At 41.7% G+C, this 27,352-nt stretch overlaps 1 protein-coding gene across 6 annotated transcripts in view; it reads right to left on the reverse strand.

The window, feature by feature from the left end:
• The window catches only part of LOC132391522 (protein transport protein Sec24B-like), a 182,597-nt gene extending 156,214 nt beyond the window's left edge, over positions 1–26,383 (reverse strand). For 4 of the 6 annotated variants that reach the window (XM_059964821.1, XM_059964820.1, XM_059964822.1 and 1 more), the window contains exons 1-3: positions 26,228–26,383; positions 20,003–20,091; positions 2,196–2,924 (exon numbers count right to left, since the gene is read on the reverse strand). In XM_059964821.1, the coding sequence (XP_059820804.1) occupies positions 2,196–2,901 (706 nt within the window). In that variant the 5' untranslated portion in view covers positions 2,902–2,924; positions 20,003–20,091; positions 26,228–26,383. Of the gene's footprint in view, positions 1–2,195; positions 2,925–19,994; positions 20,092–26,227 lie in introns of all 6 variants that reach the window. The other 2 variants (XM_059964818.1, XM_059964819.1) reach the window with 2 other exon arrangements.
• Between the last annotated feature and the right edge of the window lie 969 nt (positions 26,384–27,352).

A 27,352-nucleotide genomic window follows, 5' to 3' on the forward strand; every position in this document is an offset into this window, starting at 1 on the left:
AAGTCCCAAGGGAGCAAGATTATTGTTGTTTCACTTTAATTCAAAAAGTCCAGCTATACATATAATTATTTACATATAAAATATTGGTGGAACGCAGCAGGCCAGGCAACATCTATAGGCAGAAGTACTGTCGACGTTTTGGGCCGAGACCCTTCGTGAAGACTAACCTAAAGAAAACACAGTAAGAGATTTGAAAGTGGGGGGAAGGAATCCGAAATGATAGAAGACAGGATGGGCAGAGAGAAAAAAAATGGAGGGGGTAATAAATAAATCAGGGATGGGGTAAGAAGGGGAGGAGGGGCATTAACGAAAGTTAGAGAAGTCAATGTTCATGCCATCAGATTGGAGGCTACCCAGACCGAATATAAGGTGTTGTTCCTCCAACCTGAGCGTGGCTTCATCTTGACAGTACAGTCATTCTGATATATCTATCCATGGCCTCCTCTACTGTCAAGATGAAGCCACACTCAGGTTGGAGGAACAACACCTTATATTCCGTCTGGGTAGCCTCCAACCTGATGGCATGAACATTGATTTCTCTAACTTCTGTTAATGCCCCTCCTCCCCTTTTTACCCTATCCCTGACTTATTTATTCCCCCCCTCCTTTTTTTTCTCTCTGCCCATCACTCTTTGCCTGTTCTCCATCTCCTTCTGGCACTCCCCTCCCCCTTTCTTTCTCCCTAGGTCTCCTGTTCCACGATCCTTTCCCTTCTCCAGCTCTGTATCCCTTTAGCCATTCACCTTTCCTGCTCTTAGCTTCATCCCTCCCCCTCCTATTTTCTCCTATCATTTCAGATTTCTCCCTCCTACTTTCAAACCTCTTACTATCTTTTCTTTCAGTTAGGCTACATCTACACTACACCAGATAAATCCATAACCGAAGCTTTTTTTCTTCGTTTTTACGCTCCATCCACACTAAAACGGTGTTTTCATCCCTTGAAAACAGAGATTTTCAGAAACACCCTCCAGAGTGTGTAATTTTGAAAACGCCAGATTGGCCAGAGCAGTGTGGACGAGGTAACCAGAGAAATCTAAAAACGCTGTCATGACATGCCGGTGATGGCAGATGGTGATGGTGATGGCAGCACACCATTTCAGTGTTTTCTTGAACGCAACCTAACAATTTCAGAACAGACAGCAACCAGACTGAAGCCATAAGAGTTAGAAATGTACTCACCAAATACTTTGACCCATAACTTACTGAATAGATACGTATACTCACTTTGCCCTGTTTTCTGTCCTTGCTGGTATGAAGGTGGTTTACCTATTTATGCAAGTACTTCTCTGACAATAGATGTGTAACAGCCTAATGTAACATTGTATGGAAATGTGAGATAATTCTGATGCAGACATGTTTTATACATTTAACAAGGGGCTTTATTAATGCAACAGAGTTTGTCAGTTTTTCAATGTTCGTCGACAACCCAGTCATACTGTCCATGAACTCCCTGTCGGTTGCCTCCGTACGCTCCAGTATTTGTCTCTTTTTAGTTTTAAGTCCTCCTGCGTGAGAGCCAACAGCTGTCCGTCGTTTAAGTTTATCTAGTCTGTAACTGAACAAACGCGCAACAAGTCTTTCACGGTGCGATTCGACACCAAATGTGTTGCTTGTTTTCGGTGGATGTGTCCTGTGCGTGCACAGTAGGAGGAGATTCGCCGAAATATCCATTTTAATGTGGACAGAGATATTATTAAAAATGCCTCGTGTGGATGCCTATTGTTTTTACGTGAAACCGGCATTTTCAAAATTATCCGGTCTAGTGTGGACGTAGCCTTAGTCCTGACGAAGGGTCTCAGCCCGAAACGTTGACAGTGCTTCTTCCTATTGATGCTGCCTGGCCTGCTGCATTCCACCAGCATTTTGTGTGTGTTGCTTGAATTTCCAGCATCTGCAGATTTCCTCGTGTTTACCCTTTTAAAATAACTACAATCAAGTCATTTACTTTTAAGTCAATTTATGGCTTTGTCACATTAACCACAGCAGCTCTAGAAAATCTTCAGACTCAAAAATCACCAAACTCTCCTCTTGTGCTAATCAAGTTTAAAATAAAACATTATATCAATTTCCTTCACAGTAAAGCCACAGGTTTTTTAAAAAATGCAACTGTTTCAAAAGCATAAAGTAGATAAATTTGTCTTTACAATAAAAACGAACATTCATTCCTTCCAAAAAATAACTCAAAATATCCCCTACCTGCACTTGTTTGGCTACTTGCACAGGAAGAAAAGACAACAGGTTTGACAGTAGGACCAGTTGGCATTGCCAGTGATGCTCCAAGTTGAGGTTGCAAAGAAGCACTAGTATTTCCAGCATGGCAAGATTGAAATGATACCTGGGTATGCACCTGCCCCGTTTTTGGCAGTGCTTTTATTTGACTGGATGAGGCAATAAATGAAGGCTGACTGGTGGCCTGTGAGGTTAAGGAAACATCATACTGGGTGTTGAAATCAGACACAGCTTGATAACAGAAACTAGGGTAAGTTTGGTGAATAGTAGCAGAATGGGATGGAAAAACCTGAGTAGTACTGTGAGAAGGGACAAAGTAAGGAACTTGAGTTGGGTAAGGTTCACCACTTGCAATGTAACTTGCTTGCTGAGGAGTGCTTATAAATGCCTGCCTGGCAGTAGTCATGTTAGGAACACGTGGTATAAATAATGAAGAATCCATGGAAAGAGTGGTGTACATCTGGCCAGATCCTTGAGTATCACCCAAAGATGTAGGACAGAGAGGTCGGATGATCTTGTGAGCAGACGGCTGGTAGCTGTTCTGATAATTGAAGTCATACTGTTGAACAGTTGATCTAAATGGTTCTTTATTGGGTACTGGCTGATGACATTTTGGAGCAGTACTGCTGTTCTGCAGAGATGCTCCATCTCCAGAAGTCAGAGGATGCTGCATAGACAAGAAGTTCTGTGTGGGGCCTGAGAAAATAAGAATAGTAAATATCTTGTTATATCTCATCAAATTATTTCCAATGTTAGAAACAAAAGGCATGATATATATATGCAAGCGAGTATAGCATGTTTGTGGTTTTGTTGCAATACCATTGCACATGCAGTAAAGAAAATTTTAAATCATAGTTCTTACAGTCCTCGGTTAACATTTTTCCACATCTTCCCTCAGTTAACATCTGCCCAAGAGCCCAATATGCTTTGGCACCAATCTCACACAGAGCAGGAAAAAGTTTATCTAAGATTACAATGGGATCTTGATCAGTGGGCCAGCGAGATGAGAAATGGCATGCAGAGTTTCATTCAAATGAATATTTAAAATTACAAGATAGCACATTTCAGCAAGACAAATCAGAGCAAGACTAACAGAGTAAAGGATAGGCCTGGGTAGTGTTGCAGAACAGAGACACAGAACAGAGACCTCAGTGTGCAGGTACATAGTTCCTCTAAAGTGCTGACATAGGTAAAACAAATGGTGAAGAAGGTGTTTGGCAGAATCTTGAGTACAGCAGTTGAGATATAATGAAATGTTGTAGCTGTAGAAAACATTAGTAAGGCCATATACAGTTCTGGTCAGCTTGCTATAGGAAGCTTATCATTAAAATGGAGAAAGTGCATAAAAGATTAATGAGGATGTTACTGGGACTGAAGGGTTTGGGTTAGGATAAACCGGAATTTTTCCCCTAGAGTAAAAGAAGATGAGAGATTACCTGAGATAAGTAGACAAAATCAAGAGCACAGTGTGCTTTCTTAGCCATGACACCCACCAGGTTGGACCAAGACAAGAAGATTGGAACATGAAGATTCAGCCATCTCCACCTCAGCATCACTGACGTAAACAGGGGCATGTGACCATAAGACATAGGAGCAGAATTAGGTCATCTGGCCCATCAAGTCTGCTCTGCCAATCAATCATGGCTAATCTTTCTTTTCTATCTCCTCAACCCCAGTACCCAGCCTTCTCCCCGTAATCTTTGATGTCATGTCCAATCAAGATTAACCTATCAATCTCTGTCTTAAATACACCCAACAACCTGGCCTCCACAGCTGCACATGTCAACGAATTCCACAAATTCACCGCCCTTTTGCTAAAGAAATTTCTCTGCATCTCTGTTTGAAAGAGAACCCCTCTATGTGCTCTTCTCGCTCCCTGCAGCTCTTTGTTTTACAGCCATTGAAAGGCTGTTCTTATAACACGTTACAAGGCTCTCTATCTCCTTCAGGAACTTACTGTTCCTGCATCACATGCAAATTTGTAGTGAGTTAGAACAGTATCTGGCTACACAGTTGTGTACAGAGAGTAGAGAAAGGCACTATGAACAAAGCCTTGGCTGCATTTCACAAAGTTTCACTGGCTCTCAAGCACTTTAGGTGACAGAAGTTGTGAAAACTACCACTATATTTTTACTGTTATAAGGCACTTTAGGAATAAAATTATTTAAAAAAAAATAATTCTAAATACAACAGCACTGGAGAAAGTGTTTATGAAATATAAACAACACACACAAAGTGCTGATGGAACGCAGCAGGCCAGGCAGCAGCTATAGGAAGAAGCGCTGTCAACGTTTTGGGTTGAGACCCTTCATCAGGACTAACTGAAAGATAAGATAGTAAGAGATTTGAAAATGGGAGGGGGAGGGAGAAATGCAAAATGATAGGAGAAGACAGGAGGGTGTGGGGTGAAGCTAAGAGCTGGAAAGATGATTGGCAAAAGGGATATAGAGCTGGAGAAGGGAAAGGATCATGGGATGGGAGGCCTAGGGAGAAAGAAAGGGGGAGGGGAGCACCAGAGGGAGATGGAGAACAGGCAAAGAGTGATTGTGAGAGGGGCAGAGAGAGGAAAAAAGGAGGGAGGAGGAATAAATAAATAAATAAATAGATAAATAAATAAATAGATAAATAAATAAATAGATAAATAAATAAATAAATAAATAAGGGATGGGGTAAGAAGGGGGAGGAGGGGCATTAACGGAAGTTAATTAATGTGAAGGGTCTGGGCCCAAAACCTCGAATGTGCTTCTTCCTATAGATGCTGCCTGGCCTGCTGCGTTCCACAAGCATATTGTGTGTGTTGCTTGAATTTCCAGCATCTGCAGATTTCCTCGAGTTTGCGTTATGAAATTTAAAGACAGGATAAAAAATTGCCATAAAGTATCCTGGCACTCAACAGGCCAGGCAGCATCTATGGGAAACAGTGAACAGTCGATGTTTCAGGCCAAAAGCCTTCATGAGGTCCAGATGAAGGGCCTTGGCCCAAAACATCGCCTGCTGAGTTCCTCCAACAGGTTGTGTGTGTTGTTTTGGATTTCCAGCATCTGATTTTTTTTTGTGCTCGTGATATCTTGGTACTGTTGGAGCAGAGAGGAATCAATTCCCAACATTAAGCAGATAGAGCTAAAATTAGGCATTAGCACTTCTGTGAAAAGTTAAACTTATGTTTTTATTTCATCAGAGCTGTCCTTAAGACCATAAGACATAGGAACAGAATTAGGCCAATCAGCCCATCAAGTTTGCTCCATTCCATCATGAATGATCCCAGAACTCACTCAACACCATTACTTGCCTTCTCACCATATCCTTCAATGCCCTGACCGATCAGGAAATTATCAACTTCCACCTTAAGTATACCGATGTACTTAGCCTCCACCGCAGTCTGTGGTAGAGCATTCCACAAATTCACTACTCTCTGGCTAAAATAATTCCTCCTGTTCTAAAAGGTCGACCACAATTTTGAGGCTGTGTCTTCTAGTTCTGAATACCCCAACAATAGGAAACATCTTCTCCATATCCACCCTATCTAGTCCTTTCAACATTCAGTAGGTTTCAATGAGATACCCCACATTCTTCTAAATTCCAGTGTTCAGGCCCAAAGCTGCCAAATGCTCCTCATATGTTAACCCCTTCATTCCTGGAATCATCCTCGTGAACCTCCTCTGGAATTTGAGATATGAGGCTGAAAACTGTTGACAATACTCCAAGTGCAGCCTCACTTGTGTCTTATTATCAGCATTATCTCGTTTTTATATTCTATTCCCATTGAAATGAATGCTAACATTGCATTTGCCATAGACTCAATCTGTAAATTAACCTTCTGGGAGTCTTGCACAAGAATTCCCAAGTTCTTTTGCACCTCTGATGCTTAAGTTTTCTCCCCATTTAGGTAACAATCTGCACTATTGTTCCTTTTACTAAAATGCATCATCATACATTGCCCAACACTGTATTCTATCTGCCACTTTTTGCCTATTCTTCCAATTTGTCTAAGTCATGCTGTAATTGCATTGCTTCCTCAGCACTACCTACCCCTACACCTATCTTTATATCATCTGCAAACTTTGCCACAAAGCCATCAATTCCGATGTCAATTCAATAAAAAGAATTTGTCTTTTTATATTTAAAAAAAACATGATTCTTAGCAATAGTTCTAGTAATATATAGTATTGTACAGGTAGTCCCTGACTTACGAATGTCCAACTTATGGACAACTCGTACTTACGAACCGAGGAAGGAGAACATCATCCGCCATTTTAAGTCGGAACCCAACGCCGTCCGCCATTTTAAGCTGTTGATGTTGACACTGTGTTGAGTGTTTAACTTTGTATTTGGCTTAAAATTTTCTTAGTAAGATTCACCCTGACCCTCCCCCCCCCCCCCCCCCCCCCGTTTCGGTCAGCTGGTGACAGTGAGATCAGCGCCGGGCTGGAGAACAGAGGTTTCCGAGTTCGATCCAGTGACAGACCACTCCTGTGCCGGGTGATGTCGATCTAATGACTCCCGTACCATCTGTGTCGGGTTGATATTGAGCTCGCAACTCAACCTCGAGAAAAAAAACATTGCCACCTCCAGTTTAAATTCCCACGCGGAATATTGTGGATGATCAAATATCCAAACCCAGCACAGCCCCCACATGTCCCATTTTACCTGTATCAATGCAGTGGTCGTTAGGACCCAGTGGACCTCGACAGCCGGCGGAGTTCGGGACCTGCCGCCTGTAGTGTTTCTGTTCCGTTGACGGGAAACGATTGCAATTGAAAATAAAGTGGAAATAATAAAGTGTTTGCAAAGAGGTGAAACGCCATCGGTCATTGGAAAAGCTTTAGGCTACAATCGGTCAACGATCGGAACAATTTTAAAGGATAACGGATAAAGTGAGAACAATGGAACATGTGAAAAGCCCTGCCCTAATGAGAGCTTCAATTATTACTAAGCAACACAGTGGTTTAATTATTGGAATACGTACATTTCTTAAGTGTTTTATATGCACAGAAAGGTAAAATATATACTAAGACAAACGTTTGACTGACGCTAAATAATACCGGATGTACCTGCTCTGACTTACTTACAAATCCGACTTAAATACGGACTCAGGAACTGAACTCGTATGTAACCCGGGCATAACCCGTGCACTGCCTGTACACTTAAGAAACATATGTATTCCAATAAGTATGCCACTGCATGGCTTAGTAATAATTGTAGCTTTCATCGGGGCAGGGCCTTTCACATTGTTCTCACTTTATCCTTTTTGCTGAGCTCCGCCGGGTGCTAAGAACCACCGCACTGAATTCCCCAGGTCCTAAAGTCCACCACAGGTTAAATGGGACAAGTGGGAGCTGTGCTGCGTTTAGGTGTTTGATCCTCCACAATATTCCATGTGGGAATTTAAACTGGAGGTGGCACAGTGTTTTTTTTCTCAAGGTTGAGTTGCGAGCTTGATATCAACCCGTCACGGATGGTACGGGAGTCACTGGATCGACATCAACCTGGCATGGGAGCGATCTGTCACTTGATCGAACTCGGGAAACTCCGTTCTCAAGCCCAGCGCTAATCTCACTGCGCCACCAGCCAACCGGAAGGAAGGTGGGGGGGCAGGGTCAGGGTGAATCATGCTAAGAAAAATTTAAGCATAATACAAAGTTACACACTCAACACAGTGTCAACGGCAATGACTTAAAATGGTGGATGGCATCACGATCTGACTTAAAATGGCAGACGGCGTTCTCCTTCCTCGGTTCGTAAGTACAAGTTGTCCATAAGTCAGATGGTCGTAACTTGGGGACGACCTGTATTTCAAAATTTCATGACAAAGGATTTTCTTCTCAGAAGTGTTGTCAACTGTTACTCCAGATTCAATTTTCCAATAATGATAAGGAGACATCCTAGTTCAACTGGATATGAAAATATGAATGCTCAATGCCTCTGCCTGAGCATGCTATGGCTTCAGTTTCTTTAAGAGTTTGGCACGGACTAGGAGGGCCGAGATGGCCTGTTTCCGTGCTGTGATTGTTATATGGTTATAAAAACGTTCCATCGTCCGCAAGAGCCAATGCCAAACACACAAATCGAAGGTGTCGTACAAAGTACAGCAATAATTTGCAATCTATAATACCTGTTGAAAGCTTTATTCAGGGAAATTATTGCTTTCCCAGCCTAAGGGAATTTTACAAGTTCAGTTTTGAGACTGTTACCTGGGAAAATACAGTAATAATCGTCATAATAACCCAAGAGTCTTGTACATGATGTTGGATTCTGATGTTTAAATCTAAGGTTATTTCCGGTCAGGAAAGAAGCACCTAACTTGATGATTCATGATTGTTTTAATAAGCGTTGATAGAACAAAGAGAAACTGGAACAGTGATGGAGGTCTACGAGGCAAAGAAAGAGACGAGAAACTGAGATACTAACATACGAATACCCAGCTATTTTTATACTACAGAGATAAGGAAAATTCCATTCAAATTTGTAGATAAGCATTAACCAATGAAAAAGCACTTATTCAAATAATGCAGAATAAAGAGAAGCTTCCTGAGCTTTCCAGAATAATACTAATAGGGGAACACAATGAACTTGCATAGACATACTAGTATCACTAGGAAGCATATTAGGCAGTTACTTGTTTACAAATTATTAAATAAAATACAAGCAGATAATTGCTAAACAGCAAAGAAAATATCAATTAAACAGTATAATCTAAGAATTAAACAGTCAGATCCAACAATAATCAGAATTTTAAAAATCTGAAACACTAAATATCCTGCTATATTACTATGCCTCCATTATTCTCACATTTAAACACCTTCTGTATTTTCAATCCAATTATACAGGTGAAAGATAGCTGCACTCGTACATCCAGGAATCTGCAGGCTACAGTAACAGAACAATATTCATACCTGAATGCTCAACTATTCACATACCCATTTTAACTTATTTCATGCAAATATCCCTTCTGGCTAACATATATACTAAGAATGCAGTGCAGAAGTCAAAAACACCAAGCTGAACAGCATGACAGCCAGGAAAATGGCCAGATGGGACCCAGGGGAAAAAGATGACTGGATTCACAATTGGCTCAGTTGAAGGAAGCAGAGAATGCTGGTCGAGGGTTGTTTCTTGGATTGCGGGCTTGCGCCGAGCGGTGTGCCACAGGGGTCAGTGCTAACTTCTTCGTAGTTCACAGCAGCGAGGTATTAACGCAGCTCAACAAAATCCTGGAATATTGGGTTCAGTTCCAGTCACGTCATTATCGGAGGGATCACTCAAGTTGAGTATGATGTTCTCATGAAGACTTGTCTATTGATACATCTTCTGGTGGCTACAGATCCAAGAAGGATATGAGCGGTTGCAGATATTTACCAGAATGCTGGCTGGATTAGAGTGCATTTCTTATGATAGGCTGAGTGAGTTAGGAGTTAGGACTTTTTGAAAGCAAAGGAGATTGAGAGGAGACTATAGAGATGTACAGGATAATCAGGGGTGTAAATCAGAGTCTTACACCACAACCCCCCACCCAGGCAGGAAGGACCATTATAAAGGAGGATCATTTTAAGGTGATTGGAGGAAAGTATAGAGGAGATTATCAGAGATAAGTTTTATTTACACAAAGGGTGATAGGTGCATGGAACGCACTGCCAGGGGTGCTGGTAGAAGCATTAGGAGACTCTTACGCACAGATCAAAGAAAAGTAAAAGGCTATGTGAGAGGGAAGGGTTTGATTACCTTCGGTCAGCAAAGCATTGTGGGTTGAATTGCTGTAATGTTCTGTGGTTGATGTAATTGATAGAAACGACTTGGAAGTGAATCCACAAAGGTTGGTTAGCAAGTTTGCGGGTGATACTGAAATAGCTGATATTGAAGACAACATAGTAGGTTATGAAAAATTACAGAGGGATCTTGACCAACTAGAGATGTGGGCTGAGAACTGGCATATGGCTTTCAATCCAGATAAATGTGAGGTGTTGCCTCTTGGAGATCAAATCTAAGATAGGAATAATACAGTGAATGGTAGGGTCCTGGGGAGTGTCATGAACAGACGGGCCTGGGAGTACAAGTATATAGTTTACTTAAAGCTTCACAAGTGGTGAAGAACGCATATGCATATGCACACTGGCCTTCATCTGTCACAGCACTGAGCATAGGATTCGGCAATATATGCTGCAGCTTTATAAGGTAGTCATGCTTATAATACTTGAAGTATTATGTAGAGTTTTGTTCACCCTCTTATAGAAGAGATGTTATCGATAGAGGTTATTAAACTAGAAAGAGTACAGAAAAATGTTACCACAAAATTGCCTGGACTTGTGAGCCTGGGTTACAAAGCGAGGTTGTGTAGATTAAGACTTTGTCCCCTGGCACATAGGAGACTGAGCAGTGATCTAGTAAAGATATACAATATCAAGTATAGCATAAACAAGATGAAAGCACATAATCTATTTCCCATGGGGTACCGTTAAAAGCAAGAGAGCATAGGTTGAAGAACAGAGGGGAGGAATTTAAAGGGGATATCATGGGCTACTTTCCCTGTACAAGACAATGGTGAGGCTTACTTTGGAACGCTGCATACAGTTCTGGTCACCCACTTACACGATAGATATCAATAAGATTGACGGGGTGCAGGAAAGATATTAATAAGATTGATAGAGTACAGAAAGGAATTTACAAGAGTGTTACTGTGAGTTGAGGACCTTAGTTGCATGGAAAGGTTGGATACTCACTCCTCTGATTCATGGCCCAATGTGCCAAAAGCTCTCTTTAAGATCCTAACTATCTTTGATGCCACTTTCAAGGAATTATATCACTGGGAAGTGCAGAAGAACAGAGAGATCTGAAAACATAAATGGCACACTGGTCTTCTCAATACTTTGATTTCTGTACGGGAGTTGGGAGGTTATGTTGAAATTGTATATGACATTGGTGAAGCCAAATTTGGAGTAATATGGACTCCCACCTACAGGAAAGATGTCAATAAGATTGAAAGAGTGCAGAAATTACAAGGACAATGCCAAGACCTGAGAAACCAGTTATACGAAAAGGTAGAATGGGTTAGGACTTAATTCCCTAGAACGTAGGAGAAAGATGGCAGATTTGACAGTAATATACAAAATTATGAGGGTTATAGATACGGAAATGCAAGCAGGCTTTTTTCCACTGAGGTTGGGTGAGACTTGAACTAGAGGTCATGGGTTAAGGGTGAAAGGTGAAATGTTTAAGGGGAATATGAAGGGAAGCTTTTTCACTCATAGGGTGGTGAGAGTGTAGAACAAGCTGCCAGCACAAGTGGTGGATGGGGATTTGATTTCAACATTTAAGAAAAATTTGACACAACTAGGCAAATTAATAGTTCACCATAGACTAGATGAGCCAAAGGCTGCAGTGTTCTTTGACCCTGACTTAGTATACCTCCCAACAACTTACCCAAAACCAATGTCACTGGCCTGTAACTTCCCAGAGCCTTTCAGAAACAATGGAACAACACTCCACCTTCACTGAACACCCAACTCTCCTCTCTCCTCAAACTACCAACCCCCTTCCCCACCTCTGATCCCAGCTCTCACCTGTGCCGGGTGTTCACCATACCCTCCTACATTCCCCGCCCTGAGGTAGAACATTCTGTCTTCAGTAAGGGTTTCACCTTCATCCCTGTGTCCATACCTCAGTGAGGTCATCACCCACCATGATGCTGAGCTCTTTCACCAAGTCCTTCTCCATGCCTACTTCTTTAGCAAAGGCTCTCCGCCCTGCACTGATGATCCTTTCACCCACCTTCAACCCTCCTCCTCTTCCTGGACACTCATCCGCTCTGTATCTTTTCATTCCAATTGACGACGGGACATCAACTGTCTTGACTTCACCACTCCTCTCTCCTTTCAAACACACTGCTCTCCATTCTCTATGCACTAATCGTATCCTCACCACCAAACCTGTAGATAAAGGGGATACTGTAGTAGTCTGGTGTACTGACCTCCACCTTGTGAATGGCCAGCGACAACTATCAGACACCTCCTCTTATTTACCCTCGAACAGGATCCCACTAAGAAGCACCAAGGCTATTGTCTCCCACACCACCACTGACCTTATTAGCTCTGGGGATTTCCCAAATACTGCCACCTATCTCATAGTTCCTGCATCCCACACCTTCCGTTTCTACCTACTACTCAAGATCCAAACCTGTCTGTCCAGGTAGACCCATTGTTTCTACTTGTTCTTATCCCACTGAATACATATCTGCATCCATCAATCTAGTTTTATCCCCCTGATTCAGTCCCTTCCTACCTACATCTGTGACACTTCACCTGCTCTTGATCTTTTCGATGATTTCAAGCTCATGGCCCAAGCACCTTATTTTCACTATGGATGTCCAGTCCCTATACAACTCCATCACCCACCAGGAAGGCCTCAAAGCTCTTCCTTGCTGGACACCAGACCCAACCACATTCCCTCCACCATCATCTGGCAAAACTTGTTCTCACTCTCAATAATTTCTCCTTTGACTCCTCTCACTTCCTTCAAACAAGAAGTGTAGCCACAGGCAATTGCATGGTTCCTAGCTGTGACTGCCTTTTTGTTGGCCAAATGGAACAGTCTATATTCCAAGCCTACATTGGTGTCACTCCCCTACTTTTCCAATGCTACATTGAACACTGCGACTGCTGCCCCCTACACCCATGTAGAGTTGATTTCATCAACTTTGCCTCCAATTTCCACCCTGCCCTCAAATTTACCTTGTCCATTTCTGACACCTCTGTCCCCTTTCTCGACCTCTCTGTCTCTATCTTTGGAGACAGCTGATTTACTTATGTCTATTATAAACCCATTGATGCTCACAGCTACCTGGATGATACCTCTTCCCACCCTGTTACTTGTGAAAATAACTTCCTCAATTCCTCTGTCTCTGTCGCATCTGCTCTCACGATAAGGCATTTCATTCCAGAAGGAAGGAGATGTCCCCCTTCTTCAAAGAAAGGAGATTCCCACCAGGGATAGGGTTCCTCTTGACCTCCATGTACAGCACATAATTCTCAGTAACTTCTGCCATCTCCAATGGGATCCCAGCACCAAGCTTATCTTTCTCTCCCCCCCACTTCCCCCCCCCCACACTTTTTGTTTTCTGCAGGGATCACTCCCTACACAGTATATGAAGCTTAGTAAAATAGAGGGCTATGGGTAACCCTAGTAATTTCTAAAGTAGAGACATGTTTGGCACAACTTTGTGGGCTGAAAGGCCAGTATTGTGCTGTAGGTTTTCTTTGTTTCTATGTTTCTTTACATGACTCCCTTGTCCATTCACCCCTCCTGATCTCCCACGTGGCATTTATCCTTTAAAGTGGAACACATGCTACACCTGCCCCTACACCACCTCCTTCACTACCATTTAGGTCCTCCAACAGTTCTTCCAGGTGAGGCAACACTTTACCTGTGAGTCTGTTGATGCCATCTACTGTGTCCAGTGCTCCCAGTGCGGCCTCCTATATATTAGTGAGACCCAACATAGTTGGGAGACTGCTTTTCCACCAGAAAAAGCAGGATCTCCCAACGGTCACCCATTTTAATTCCACTACCCATTCCCATATGTCCATCCATGATCTCCTCTACTTGTTGCAAAGAGTCCACACTCAGGTTGCAAGAGCTGCACCTTATATTCCGTCTGGGTAGCCTCCAACATGATGGCATGAACACAGATTTCTCGAACCCGATAATTAAACACACCCCCCCCCAACCCCCTTCACCATTCTCCATTCCCATTTCCTTAACTGGTTACCTGCCCATCACCTTCCTCTGGTGCTCCTTCCCCCTTTTCTTTCTTCCATGGTCTTCTGTCCTCTATCAGATTCCCCTTCCTCCAGCCCTGTATCTCTTTCACCAATCAATTTCCCAACTCTTTACTTCACCCCTCCCCCCTCCCAGTTTCACCCTTCACCTTGTGTTTCTTTCTGCCCTCTCCCCACCTTCTTATTCTGAATCCTCATCTTTTTTTTCTTCAGTCCAAAACATCGACTATATGCCTTTCCATAGATGCTGTCTGGCCTGCTGAGTTCCTCCAGCATCTTTTGTGTGTTTTCGGATTTCCAGCATCTGCAGACTTTCTCTTGTTTGCAATGGAACAACATTAGCTATCCTCCAGTCAATTACCTCCGTACTGTTTTTCCTCAGTTCTACAGACTGTGACAATTTCCTGTATGATACAGTTGCAAAAATTTCCATTTAAGATCTCCCCTATCTTTCAGCTCCATACACTGATGAACAGGCTGAACTGCAAATGGACCAATTTAACATTTGCTATATCTGTAGAAGCCTTGGGATTCTCCTCCTTGTCCACTTTTAGACCTCTTGATTTCCCTTTTAACTGTATCTTGCATTTCTTGTTATTCTCAAGCACCACTTTTGCTCCTTGCTGCCTATACCTGCCATAAACCTCCTCCTTCTTCCTGACCAGGGCCCTAATAACCCTCAAAAACCAAGGTTTCCTCTACCTGTTAGCTGTGAACTTTTATTCTAACAGAAACATACAAACTCTGTACTCTCAAAGTTCCACTTTTGAAGACCTCTTACTTACCAAGCATCCATTTGCCAGAAAACAACCCATTCTCAGTCCACACTTGACAGTCAAAATTGGACTGGCAATTTAGAATATCAACCCGTGGACCAGATCTAGCCTTCTCCAAAATTATTTAGGAGTTCTGATCACTAGATCCAAAATGTTCCCCAACATAACTTCTGTTACTTGTTCAGACTTGTTGCCTAACAGGAGATCCAGTTTTGTACTCTCTCTAATTTGGACCTCTATATTTAAAGAAAACTTTACAGAACACATTTGTCAAACTCTATCCTATCACTTCACAGAAACAGAATCAGGTTTAATATCATTGGCATATGTTGTGAAATTGTTGTTTTGCAGCAGCAGTACATTGCAATACACAATTTTAAAAACTATTAATTACTATATTTACTTATTTATAAAAATTGTGAGGCAGTGTTCATGGATTCATTATCCAATCAGAAAACTGCTTTCAGAGGGGATGAACCTGTTTCTAAAACATTGAATGCATGGGAGCTCCAATCAATATATGGGAAGTATAAATCACTTACTATTGCAATCTTTTTTTTTTGCAACAGTCTTGTATCTCACTACAAATCTGCTCCCCTAAACCCCACTGACTACTGAGAGGTTTATAATATAATCCCATTACCATGGTCATCCCTTTTTCATTCCTCAGTCCCACCCGAGGAGCCCTCCGGTCTGTCCACTGCAGTGACATTTTCTGTGATGAGTACTGACATATGAAAGAACCCTCATACTGCAGCTTGTTGATAGAGAAAGACAGGCACGCAAAACCTAAAGGCAGAATTATAGCCACACTGTAACTTATCATGCATATAACTAAATGCTCTACTATTGCTTTTCTCAGAGGTAAGTTCTTCTTTGTTGGCACTGGTTATTTACCAAGGTGATACCTCACTCAGAGTCAGAGATGAGGCCCTTTTGTCCAAATACACTAATCCCATTTACCCACACCAGATTAGCAATCTTCAATGCGTTGCCTATTTAAGTACCTGTCTAAATGGCTCTAACAAAATAACTGTATGATTTCAGCAGCTCTTCTTGCAGCACTTTCCAGATATCAACTACTTTGTATAAAAAAATCTTACCCCTCAGATCCCCTTTAGAACTCCTTTCTCTCACTTTAAATGGATGCTCTCATTTTCACTAGTCCTATCATGTGAAAAACTATTCTTACTAAAAATCCTATCTACTCCTCTCTTAACTTCATATAACTTGGTCATGTCAGTCCTTGGCTCAAATGCCCTATCAAGTGGCGACCATCATAAAACATAACACTCCCAAGTACAGCTTACAGCTTTGTGTGAAGTTACAACATGTCTGAACTTTCATATTCCATGCAACGATCTATGAATGGAAGTGTCATCTTCACCACCCTCTCTAGTTGTGTTGCCACTTTCATTCCTTCATGCTTTGTCATTAATTCTACATGTCCTGTCCCAATATAACTTCCCAAAATGCATCATTTCACATTTTGTTAGGATTCAAATATGAGAATATTTAGAGTATTAAAATTAGAATCAGGAGTAAGCCAAAAAAAGTCTTGGAGTTATTCAGTATAATAGACACAAGAGAGACTGCAAATGCTGCAGTCTTGGTTTTCTCTGTGCACAGCTGTGTACTTAGCATATCCCAGTAAGCCCAGTACAAAATACACAACACGGTAGAAACACAGAAAACCTTCAGCATGGTACAGACCCTTTGGCCCACAAAGCTGTGCCGAACATGTCCTCACCTTAGAAATTATGTAGGGTTACCCAAAGCCCACTATTTTTCTATGCTCCATGTACCTATCCAGGAGTCTCTTAAAAGACCCTATCGTATCCACCTCCACCACTCTCGCCGGCAGCCCATTCCACACACTCACCACTCTGTGTAAAAAAACTTACTCCTGACATCTCCTCTGTACCTACTTCCAAGCACCTTAAAACTGTGCCCTTTCATGCTAGCCATTACAGCCCTGGGAAAAAGCCTCTGACTATCCACATGATCAATGCCTCTCATCATCTTGTACACCTTTAGCAGGTCACCTCTCATCCTCCGTTACTCCAAGGAGAAAAGGCCAAGTTCACTCAACCTATTCTCATAAGGCATGCTCCCCAATCCAGGCAACATCCTTGTAAATCACCTCTGCACCCTTTCTATGATTTCTACATCCTTCCTGTAGTGAAGCGACCAGAACTGAGTGCAGTACTCCAAATGGGGTCTGAAGCAGAAGGCATTCAACAAGGTGCCGCATAAAAGACATCCATAAGATAAGGATGCATAGAGTTGGGGGTGATATACTAGCATGATAAAAAGATTGGCTAACTAATAAAAAGCAGAGAGTTGGGACACATGGGTGTTACTCTGGTTGACAATCAGTGGTGAGTGGAGTGCTGCAGGGGTCAGTGCTGGGCCCACTATATACATTAACTATCTGAAAGGCAGACTAGGTTTGCTGCTGATACCAAATTGAGTGGAAAAACAAATTGTGTAGAAGACAGAGAATCTGCAGAGAGATATCAATAGGTTAAGTGAGTGGGAGAGGGTCTGGCAGATGGAGTACAATGTTGGCAAATGTGAGGTCATCCACTTTGGAAGGGAAAAATTGAAAGAGCAGATTATTATTTAAATGGTAAAAAATTGCAACATGCTGCTGTGCAGAGCGACTTGGGAGTGCCTGTGTATGAATCACAAAAGGCTGATTTGCAGATGCAGCAGGCTATCAAGAAGGTAAATTGAATATTGGCCTTCATTGCTAGAGGGATTGAATTTAAGAGCAGGGAGGATATGCTGCAACCGTACAGGGCCACACCTGGAGTACTGCATGCAATTCTGGTTTCCTTACTTGAGGAAGGATGTACTGGCTTTGGAGGTAGTGCAGAGGAGGTTCTCTAGGTTGATTCCAGAGATAAGGGGATTAGACTATGAGGAGAGATCAAGTTGTCTGGGACTGTACTCACTGAGAGGAGATCTTACAGAAACATAAAATTATGAAAGGATAGATAAGGTAGAGGCAGGAAAGTTGTTTCCACTGGTAGGCGAGACTAGAACTCAAAGACACAGCCTCAAGCTTCAGGGCAGTAGATTTAGAGGAGAAACTGCTTTTCCAAAAGAGTGGTGAATTTGTGGCATTCTCTGCCCAATGAAGCAGTGCAGGCTACCTCCGTAAATATATTTAAGACAAAGCTGGATAGAGTTTTGCATATTAAGGGCTATGGGGAAAAGGCAAGTAGGTGGAGATGAGTCATGCCAGATCAGGCATGATTTTCTTGAATGGCGGAACAGGCTCGACAAACCAGATGGCATACTCCTGCTCCTAGTTTTTATATTCTTATAGCAACCAGACCTTTAAATATCCAGTAGTGTTCCATAAGGGTCGGTGTTGGGACCACTTCTTTTTATGCTGCATATCAATGATTTAGATGGTGGAATAGATGGCTTTGCTGCCAAGTTTGCAGATGATCTGAAGATTGGTGGAGGGATAGGTAGTGTTGGGGAAACAGGCAGGCTGCAGAAGGACTTAGATTAGTAGAATGGGCAAGAGAGTGGCAAATTAAATACAATGTTGGAAAATGCATGGTCATGCACTTTGGTAGTCGAAATAAATGTGCAGAATATTTTCTAAATGGGGAGAAAATCCAAAACTCTGAGATGCAAAGTTCTTGTGCAGAACACCCTGAAGGTTAACTTGCATGTAGAGTCACTGGTAAGGATGGTAAATGCCATGTTGGCATTCATTTCAAGAGGTCTAGAATACAAGAGCAGGGATGTGATGCTGAGGCTTTATAAGGCACTAGCTTATAACCTTGACTACTGTGAACAGTTTTGGGCTCCTCATCTAAGTAAAGATGTGCTAGCATTGGAGAGGGTTTAGTGGAGGTTCACAAGGGTGATTCCGGGAATGAAAAGGTTATCATACCAGGAATGTTTGATAGCTCTGGGTCTGTACTCGCTGGAATTTAAAGGGTGAGGGGGGGAATCGCATTGAAATCTTTCAAATGTTTAAAGGCCTAGACAGAGTGGATGTGGAAAGGGATGTTTCCCATAGTGGGAGAGTCTAGGACAAGAGGGCACAGCCTCAGGATAGAGGGGAGCCTAAATAAAACAGATGCGGAGAAATTTCTTTAGCCAGAGGGTGGTGAATGTGGAATTTATTACCACAGAGAGCTGTGGAGGCCAGGTCACTATGCGTATTTAAGGCAGGGCTTGATAGGTTGTTGATTGGACATGGCATCAAAGGTTACGAGGAGAAGGCCAGGAAGTAGGGCTGAGGTCGAGGAAAAAGGATCAGCCAGGATTGAATGGAATGGCATGGGAAGACCTGATGGGCCAAATAGCCTAATTCTGCTCCCATGTCCTATGGTCTTATAAGTTTCAATAAGATCTCCCCTCATCCTTCTGAATAATCTCACAGCCACCGAATGCTCCTCAAATGTTAAGCTCCTGGGCACATCTCTGTGAACCTCTCCAGGAAGGGTACATCTTTCCTCAAACGTGGGGCCTAAAACTGTTCACAATATTTCAAGTGCAATTTGACCAATACGTTCTAAAAAAAACCCTCAGCAGTACATCTTTGTTTTTATATCCTAGTCCTCTCAAAATGAATTCCTGCATTGCATTTGCCTGCTGTGTTTTTGTAGTATTCTCTATTTTCTATTTGGCTCAGATTATTTTTTTTTACTTCTCTTCGTACATCTGGTCAGCTGGGCATGTCCTAACCTTGCCATTAACAACAAACCAAATAGACCAAACAACTAATGGGCAGGTAACTGTCTTCACTAAGCAATTGGCCTTATCACAGACATTCCTTTGCTCCCAGTCTCCCTCACCGACTGAAAACCAACTTCTTCTCTTTCTACCAGTTCTGATGAAGGATTGCAGTCAAGATGTGACTGCTTCTCTTTTTTCTGATGCTGATTTTCCCTAGTTTTTTTTTTGTTTTGTTTCAAACCCCCAGCATTTGCAGTTTTTATTTACAATTTCATTGTTCTTCTCGCTGGAATCAAAAGTTGGGAACTGTACCTGACCTGTGTGGCTCAACTACTTATTGATCAAATTAAAAAAGTAATTTCTTAAAGAATGCACAGCTAACTTTTGCAAAATCCAAAGTGACATAAAAGCAATCCTTTATGCTTTTCAAACAATGGGCTATTCGTAACAGATGTAAAATATTTTATAACTGTAAAATACTGACATAATTAGACTTGAACCCAGCTACTTACAAACTCACTTTCAATTAAGAATCCTTCAAGTAGTCATGTATTTCTGCATTCAGCTGTGACACGAGCAAACTCTGAGTCTGAGGCGTATTGAAGTCACCTGAACAAAAAGACGTCAAGCCAGATTAAAATTGTGATAAAGTCACGAGTTTCTCTTCACAGGATAACTGTGGTTTAGTTACTGTGATGATACAGAGGCAAAAGGTTTCTTTTATTACAAGATATGAAGGAACATGGGATAATGCAGCCATCCCACAGCCTCACCTGTCCTTATTGAACTTCCAGCACAAATTTTCATACAGCAACCCAGGAGGCGGGCTTTCTATTCTCTAATCAAAGAGCCTGAATAAAATTCTGGTGAGCATTCTGCTGACCTAAATGAGATGATGACCATAAGACATTGGAGCAGAATTAGGCAATTTGGCCCATCAACTCTGCTCCGTCATTCCATCATGGCTGATTTATTATCTCTCAACCTATTGCCCATAACCTTCACTTTAAATAAACCCAATGACTTGGCTTCCCCAATGTGCGGCAATGAATTCCACCTTCTGTCTAAAGAAATTACCTCATCTCTATGGACTGAACATATGATCACCTCGCTCTATTCTCCAATGGAAGCGAGCTTTTTGGCCCACTAAGTCCATGTTGACCATAAGCCATCCATTTACACTCATCTTAAATTATATCCTCTCACAGTCTTATCAATCACCTCCAACTCCTCATGATGAAAAGAAACACAGTACAGAGTCCTTTCATCCATCTCATTAACATAGATCATTAAATCCTGAAACCACAGTGGGTCAACAGTTAACAGCCTGGCACGTGAAAATTATTCATTTAGTACAGCACAAAGCAGAAATGAGTACATACCCCTTGGCCCACCATGTCTGTGCTGAACATGATGCCAATCTAACTATTAATATCTGCCTGCAGATGGTCTACATCCCTATATGGGATACATTCACGTGTCAATATAAATGGCTCTTAAACAGTGCTGTTGTATCTGGCTCCAGCACATTTTAGACAACTACAACACACCATGCAAAAAAACTTTCTTCATCTCAACTTAAACTCATGCTCTCTAGTGTTCAGCAGGCCAGGCAGGATCTATGAAAAAGTGTATAGTCGATGTATCAGGCTGAGATGCTTCAACAGGACTGAAATGTCAACTATACTCTTTTCCATAGATGCTACCTGGCCTGCTGAGTTCCTCCAGCATTTTTATGCATGCTACTTGCATTTCCAGCATCTGCAGATTTTGTTTTGCTCTCTTCTATTTGTTACTTTTATCTTGGGAAGAAGACTCCAAGAATCTACTTGATCTATGACTCTGCACATTGGGTATTTGTCAGCCTTCTTTTGTTTCAATGGGTTTCTGCCTGTAAGCAGACGAATCTCAAGGTTCTATAAAGTATACATATTTTGATAATAAATGTACTTTGAACACTAAATTTTATACAGCTGAATACCATTTCCAATTTTTATAATGAACCCCTGACCAATAAAGCAAGTAAACCACATGCCTTCTTTAATAGCCTATTCATCCTGTTGCCAACTTCAGGGAGCTATAGAGTTGCATTACTAGACCTTTCGATGCATTAATGTTCCTAACGTTTCTGCCATTTACTGTAAAATCTCCACTGCATTTGAACTCCCAAAATGCAACACCTCACATTTGCTCATATTAAACTCCAAGTGCCATTTCTCTGTTCATATTCCCAGCTGGTCTATATCCTGCTATAACTTTTAACAACCTTATTTACTATCTAAAACTGCAGCAATTTTCATGCTATCTCCAAACTTTGCTAATTAAACTAAGTAAATTTTCATCCAAATCAATGTGTGTGCCTACCATGAGGACCTTGTCAAATGCTTTATTAAGTCCATGTGGACATCAACTGTCCTATCCTTATCAAATGTTTTCATTATCTCCTCATAAAACTCAAGCAAATTCAAAAGAAATTACCTATGCTGCATAAAACCAATGCTGACTACCTTTAGTAAGTCTAAGCTTTTCCAAAAGCGAGTAAGTCCTGTGTCTGAGAATATTTTTCAATAATTTTCCATCATTGTTGCAAGGCTCACAGGCTTAATTTTCTTGATTATATCCGATACCTGTCTTAATGACAGGAATAACACGAAGCATTCTCCAACACACACAAAATGCTGGAGGATTCAGCAAGCCAAGCAGCATCTATGGAAAAGAGTACAGTGGACATTTCAGGCCAAAACCTTTCGGCAGGACTGAGGAAAAAAAAAGCTAGGGAGTAGATTTAATAGGTGAAGGGATGGGAGAGAGAAACACAAGGCGATAGGTGAAACCTGGAGGGGGAAGGATGAAGTAAAGAGCTGGGAATTTGATTGCTGTGGGCATGGAAGAAAGAAAAGTGGGGAGGACCACCAGAGGGAGGCAATGGATGGGCAAGGAGATAAGGTGAGAGAGGAAAAAGGGGGTGGGGGCATTACCAGAAGTTTAAGAAATTGATGTTCATGCCATCAGGTTGGAGGCTACCCAAATGGAATACAAAGTATTGTTCCCCCAACTTGGGTGTGGTCTCATCATGACAGTAGAGGAGGCCATGGATAGACATATCGGAATGGGAATGGAAAGCAGAATTAAAATGGATGGCCACTAGGAGATCTCACTTTTTCTTCCCAGCTCTTCCCTCCTTCCGGTTTCACCTATCACCTTGTGTTTTGCTCTCCCACCCCAGACCTTTTAAATCTACTTCCTAGCTTTTTTCTCCAGCCCTGCAGGAGGGTCTCCACCCGGAACGTCAACTGTACTCTTTTCCATAGATGCTGCTTGGCCTGCTGAGTTCCTCCAGCATTTTGTTTGTGTTGGCTGGATTTCTAGCATCTGCAGATTTTTCTCTTGTTTCTAAGCATTGTCCAGTCCTCTGAGATCTTGCTTGTTGATAAAATGGATACAAGGATCTCATTCAAAGCCCTAGTGATCTACCATTGCCTCCATCAGTATCCTGGGATAGTTTCCATCAGGCCTTGGGGAGTTATCCATCTTAATGTTTTTCAAAGACACCCTTCAACAGCTCCTTAATAACAAATAAGGAGCTGCAGAATATCAACATATTCCTCCCCAATCTGACCATTACCTATTTCCTTCTGCACAGTGGATACAAATGTGAAGTACTCATTTAGGATCCTGTCCACTTCCTTTGGCTGCATGCATAAATAAACTCCTATAACCATGAGTGGATCTATTCTTTCCTGACTACAAAAGCCTTTGCTTCCACCACCATCCATGGCAGTGCAATCCAGGCACCCACCAGATTCTGTGTAAAAAGACACACCCTTTTAAACATCTTTACATTCTCCTCCTCTGAACTTATCAGCACATCCCTGGGAAAAAGACCCCAACTACCTCTGCAACACAAACTTCTATTAGGTCTCCCCTGAACCTGCAAAGCTCAAGAGAAAAATAACCAAAGTTTGTCCAATCTCTTCTTATAGCTAATATTCTAATCCAGGTAGTATCCTGGTGAACCTCCCTAGAGCATCGATGTCCTTGCAAAATGGGACGATGTAATGCAACTTAGCTTCATCAAAGTTTTAAACAGCTGCAGTGATTTCCTGACTCTTATACTCAGTGCCCTGACTGATGAAATAAGTATGCCGCTCACACACCTTTACCACCTATCAACGTTCTATAGCTATATATATATATATATATATATATAGCTATAGAAGCTGCGCAGACCAGCCATTGACATAAGCAGGAATTATTGCCGTTATTATTTATGTTTAACACCGCCTAATAACTGCACAGCTCTTTATATTAACATCACATAAAAGAAAATTCCAGCAGTGCGGTAACAAAGGCTACGTGCACAAGAGCACTTCAGTTACTGTGCGGCCGCGCTATCGCGCTTAGAGGGAAAAATGCCTAGGCAGAATATGCTGTTCCTCTAGTTTGTGTCAGGCCTCATCCTGGCAGTGAAAGAAGCTGAAGACAGACCGATCAGCATGGGAATGGGGAGGAAAGTTCAAACAGCTTGTCACCAGGAGCTCAATATTGTCCATTTGCAGACAAAGCACAGGTGCTAAGCAAAGTGGTCACCTTGTCTGCTCTTGGTCGTGCTGAAGCAGATGCATCAAGAACACCAAATACAATATGTCAATGTTTTGGCATTTACTGCAAAGGAATTGGTAGGTACAAATGGTTGGTAAGAATAGGGACAACACCATGGTAGTGTATCAGTTAGCGCAATGCTATTACAGCTCGGGGCGTCGCAGTTTAGAGCTCAATCCCTGCAACCTCTATCTGGAGTTTGTCCGCCCTCCCCATGGAATGCGTGGGATTTCTCCAGGTCTCACAGTCCAAAGACATACAGGTTAGTAGGTTTATCGATCATTGTAAATTGTCCCGTGATTAGGTTAGGGTTGAATAAGGGGTTGCTGAGCAGCGCAGCTCGAAGGGCCAGTTCCATACTGTATTTTTAAATACAAAAATATCTACAGGGTATTGGTGAGGCTACAATTCAAGTCCCCTTATTTACAAAGGTAATACAGTGGACTGGAGGAAGTCCAAAGAGCACTCAGCAGGCTAATTGCAAAGATGATAACACTACTCTATTAATAAATGTAAATAGCGTTTGTATTTCTTGTATTTAGAAGTAAGGTCACCGTGACCTTATTGAAATATACAAAATTTGGGGTTGCTCACAGGGTAGATATTGAAATATTTTCACTCCTAAGAGAACCTCAAACAAAGGGACATATCTACAAGGGTCCAGTCACTTAGAACTGAGGTATGTAGAAATCTCTTCTCAGAGGAAGTGGAAAATATCTGGAATTCTCAGTTCCAGAGAATGTTGGGGACTAAAGCATCAAAAATATTTAAGGTGCATATAAATTCCGGAAAGATCAAGCAATTCAGGGGTAAGTGGAACATGCATAGACAACGTAGGTATAGATCTGCTATGATTGTATTCAAAGGCAAGGCAGGGTTTGGGAACCATGCCTAATCTTATTTTATTGTATTCCTGTAATAGATACAGCAACTTCTTGAAGAACATAATTATATTTCTAAACTTCTAAGGACTGTTAAGAATTTTCCAAACGCTGAATAATTCAAACAATAACTCTACAGAACCACTTTTCAAACCCTTGGATGCAGGATATCAAGAAATTTGTCAACATTTACATTTTGATTTCTCCAACTATTTATTTTCATCCTTTTCATTAACATTCATGGGTGAAAGTACTTCATATGTGATAATACCAAATGCAATCCTGTAATTCTTATGTTTGAATACACAAAATCAATTTAAGAATTCTAAAGAAAAATAGACAGATTATAGAATGTTAGATAAAACGAAAAAAAGTTTTAACTCAGTTAAGTAAACCATAATCAGATCAAGACGAGTAACGATCAAAGCAAGCAGAAGCACAATAAGAGTTAAACCATACAAAAATAGCAGGAGAGAAAGCTAAAAAAAAATGCTATATATTTTAATTTCATAGTTCAGTATTTTTGGTTAGTGTCTTTACGATAAATTCCAATACGTCAGCAATGTTTAACTTTACCGATTTAAGGAGGCTCCGTGTAGTTGCCCCAATAAATTAGTGTGTGATTCAGGTTTGAACCCGGAGCATTCTGAATTCAGAATTTTTATGGTATGAAGAATTTGCACCGTCCAATAATTCGGTCCATAATCAAAATTTTTTTGTTCAGTTGTTCTTTAAATTTACGAAATCTGAACCGCTTGATATGTTCAAATTAATCTTAAGACACACAGTAAATCAATTCCGCACATTATTTTTAGAAAAAGATGTACATTTTATCTTATACTTCGCTCTCCTCGATAGAGGCTTAGGCCCAACACTCTCCCCAGGTTAAATTTGAGAAATTGCCAAGCCACAGTGGAGCCTGGCTGGCTTGGACACAACCAAGGCGAGCGGCCTACAGCCTGTACAAAGTTTAAAATTCAACAAACAAGTGTACCAAAAACAAAATTAAATGATCTTTCTTTTTTGTGTGTAGTGGTGGGTGAGGTGGGCTACTGGTCGGGACAGAAAGGAAATATTTGTTTTAAAACAAACCCACTAAGTGCTGCAGCTCGAGGCCTGGAAACGCCCCCGATTCCTCCGGAGCAGCAGCTGCTCCGGAGGTGCACCCATCGGAAGACTAACGGGCCACCCTCGCGGGGAAAGATGAGCAACCCTCCCCATGCCTTTCTCAGCAGTCCCAGCCGCAATATCCGAGGGGATACCTTTCCTCTGATGTCCCGGTTACTCTCCTGCAGCCGCCCCCATGTCCCGAACGCAACCCGGCTGCTCCATAGCACCACACAGCGGCCCGAGCTCCCACCGGGCAGCCTGAAGTTACAACGGTGATGGATTTACTCTCGGTCGTGTGTTAGGAAACGTCTTTTCACTGCCTTACGAGGATGAAGTAGATTTATATGCCAATGAATAAACGTTACTTGGAAAAGAAAGCCACACCTCACCTCCAACAAGATTCCAAAAGGCATAGGAATGAATTCGGCCCATCAAGTCTGCTCTGCCATTCCACCATGGCTGATTTATTATTCCTCCTCAACACCATTCTCCTACCTTCTCTCCATAACCTTTAATATCCTTACTAATAAAAAGTATCTATCAATTTCTGTCTTAAATACTGTACACCCAATGACTTGGACTCCAGAGATGTCTGTAGGATTGCATTTGACAGATTCATCACACTCTGCCTAAAGAAATTCTTCATTTCTGTTCTAAAGGGATGTCCTTTTAGTCTGAGGCTGTGGTCTCTCATCCAAAATTCTCCCACTACTGGATGTATCCACCCCATCCAGGTCTTTCAATATTTGATAGGTTTCAATGACAACACCCTTCAACTTTCTGAACTCCAGTGAGTACAGACCCAGAGCCATTAAATGTTCCTTATGCATCAACCTTTTCATTCTCACAAATCTCTTCTGGACTCTCTCCAACACTAGCACATCTTTTCTCAGAAGTGGGGCTCAAAACTGCTCACAATATTCAAGTTCTGGTCTGACCTTATAAAGTCCAGCATTACATCCATTTGTCCTCTCATAACAAATGCTAACATTGAGTTTGTCTTCCTTAGTACTGACTTCCTTACCTGCATGTTAAATTCTAGGAAATCCTGCACTAGACTCCCAAGTCCCTTTGCAACTTAAATTTTCATATTCTCTCTCCATTCAGAATATAGTCTAAAAGCTTTTATTGCTTCTACCAAAGTGTATGACCACACACTTCACTATGCTGTGTTCCATCTGCCACTTTTTTTTAACCATTCTTCCAACCTATCTAAGTCCTTCTTCAGAATCCCTGCTACCTCAGCACTATCTGCCTATCTTTCCACCTATCTTTCT

The sequence above is a fragment of the Hypanus sabinus genome, chromosome 3 (genome assembly GCF_030144855.1).
Source record: "Hypanus sabinus isolate sHypSab1 chromosome 3, sHypSab1.hap1, whole genome shotgun sequence".
NCBI classification, from domain to species: domain Eukaryota; kingdom Metazoa; phylum Chordata; class Chondrichthyes; order Myliobatiformes; family Dasyatidae; genus Hypanus; species Hypanus sabinus.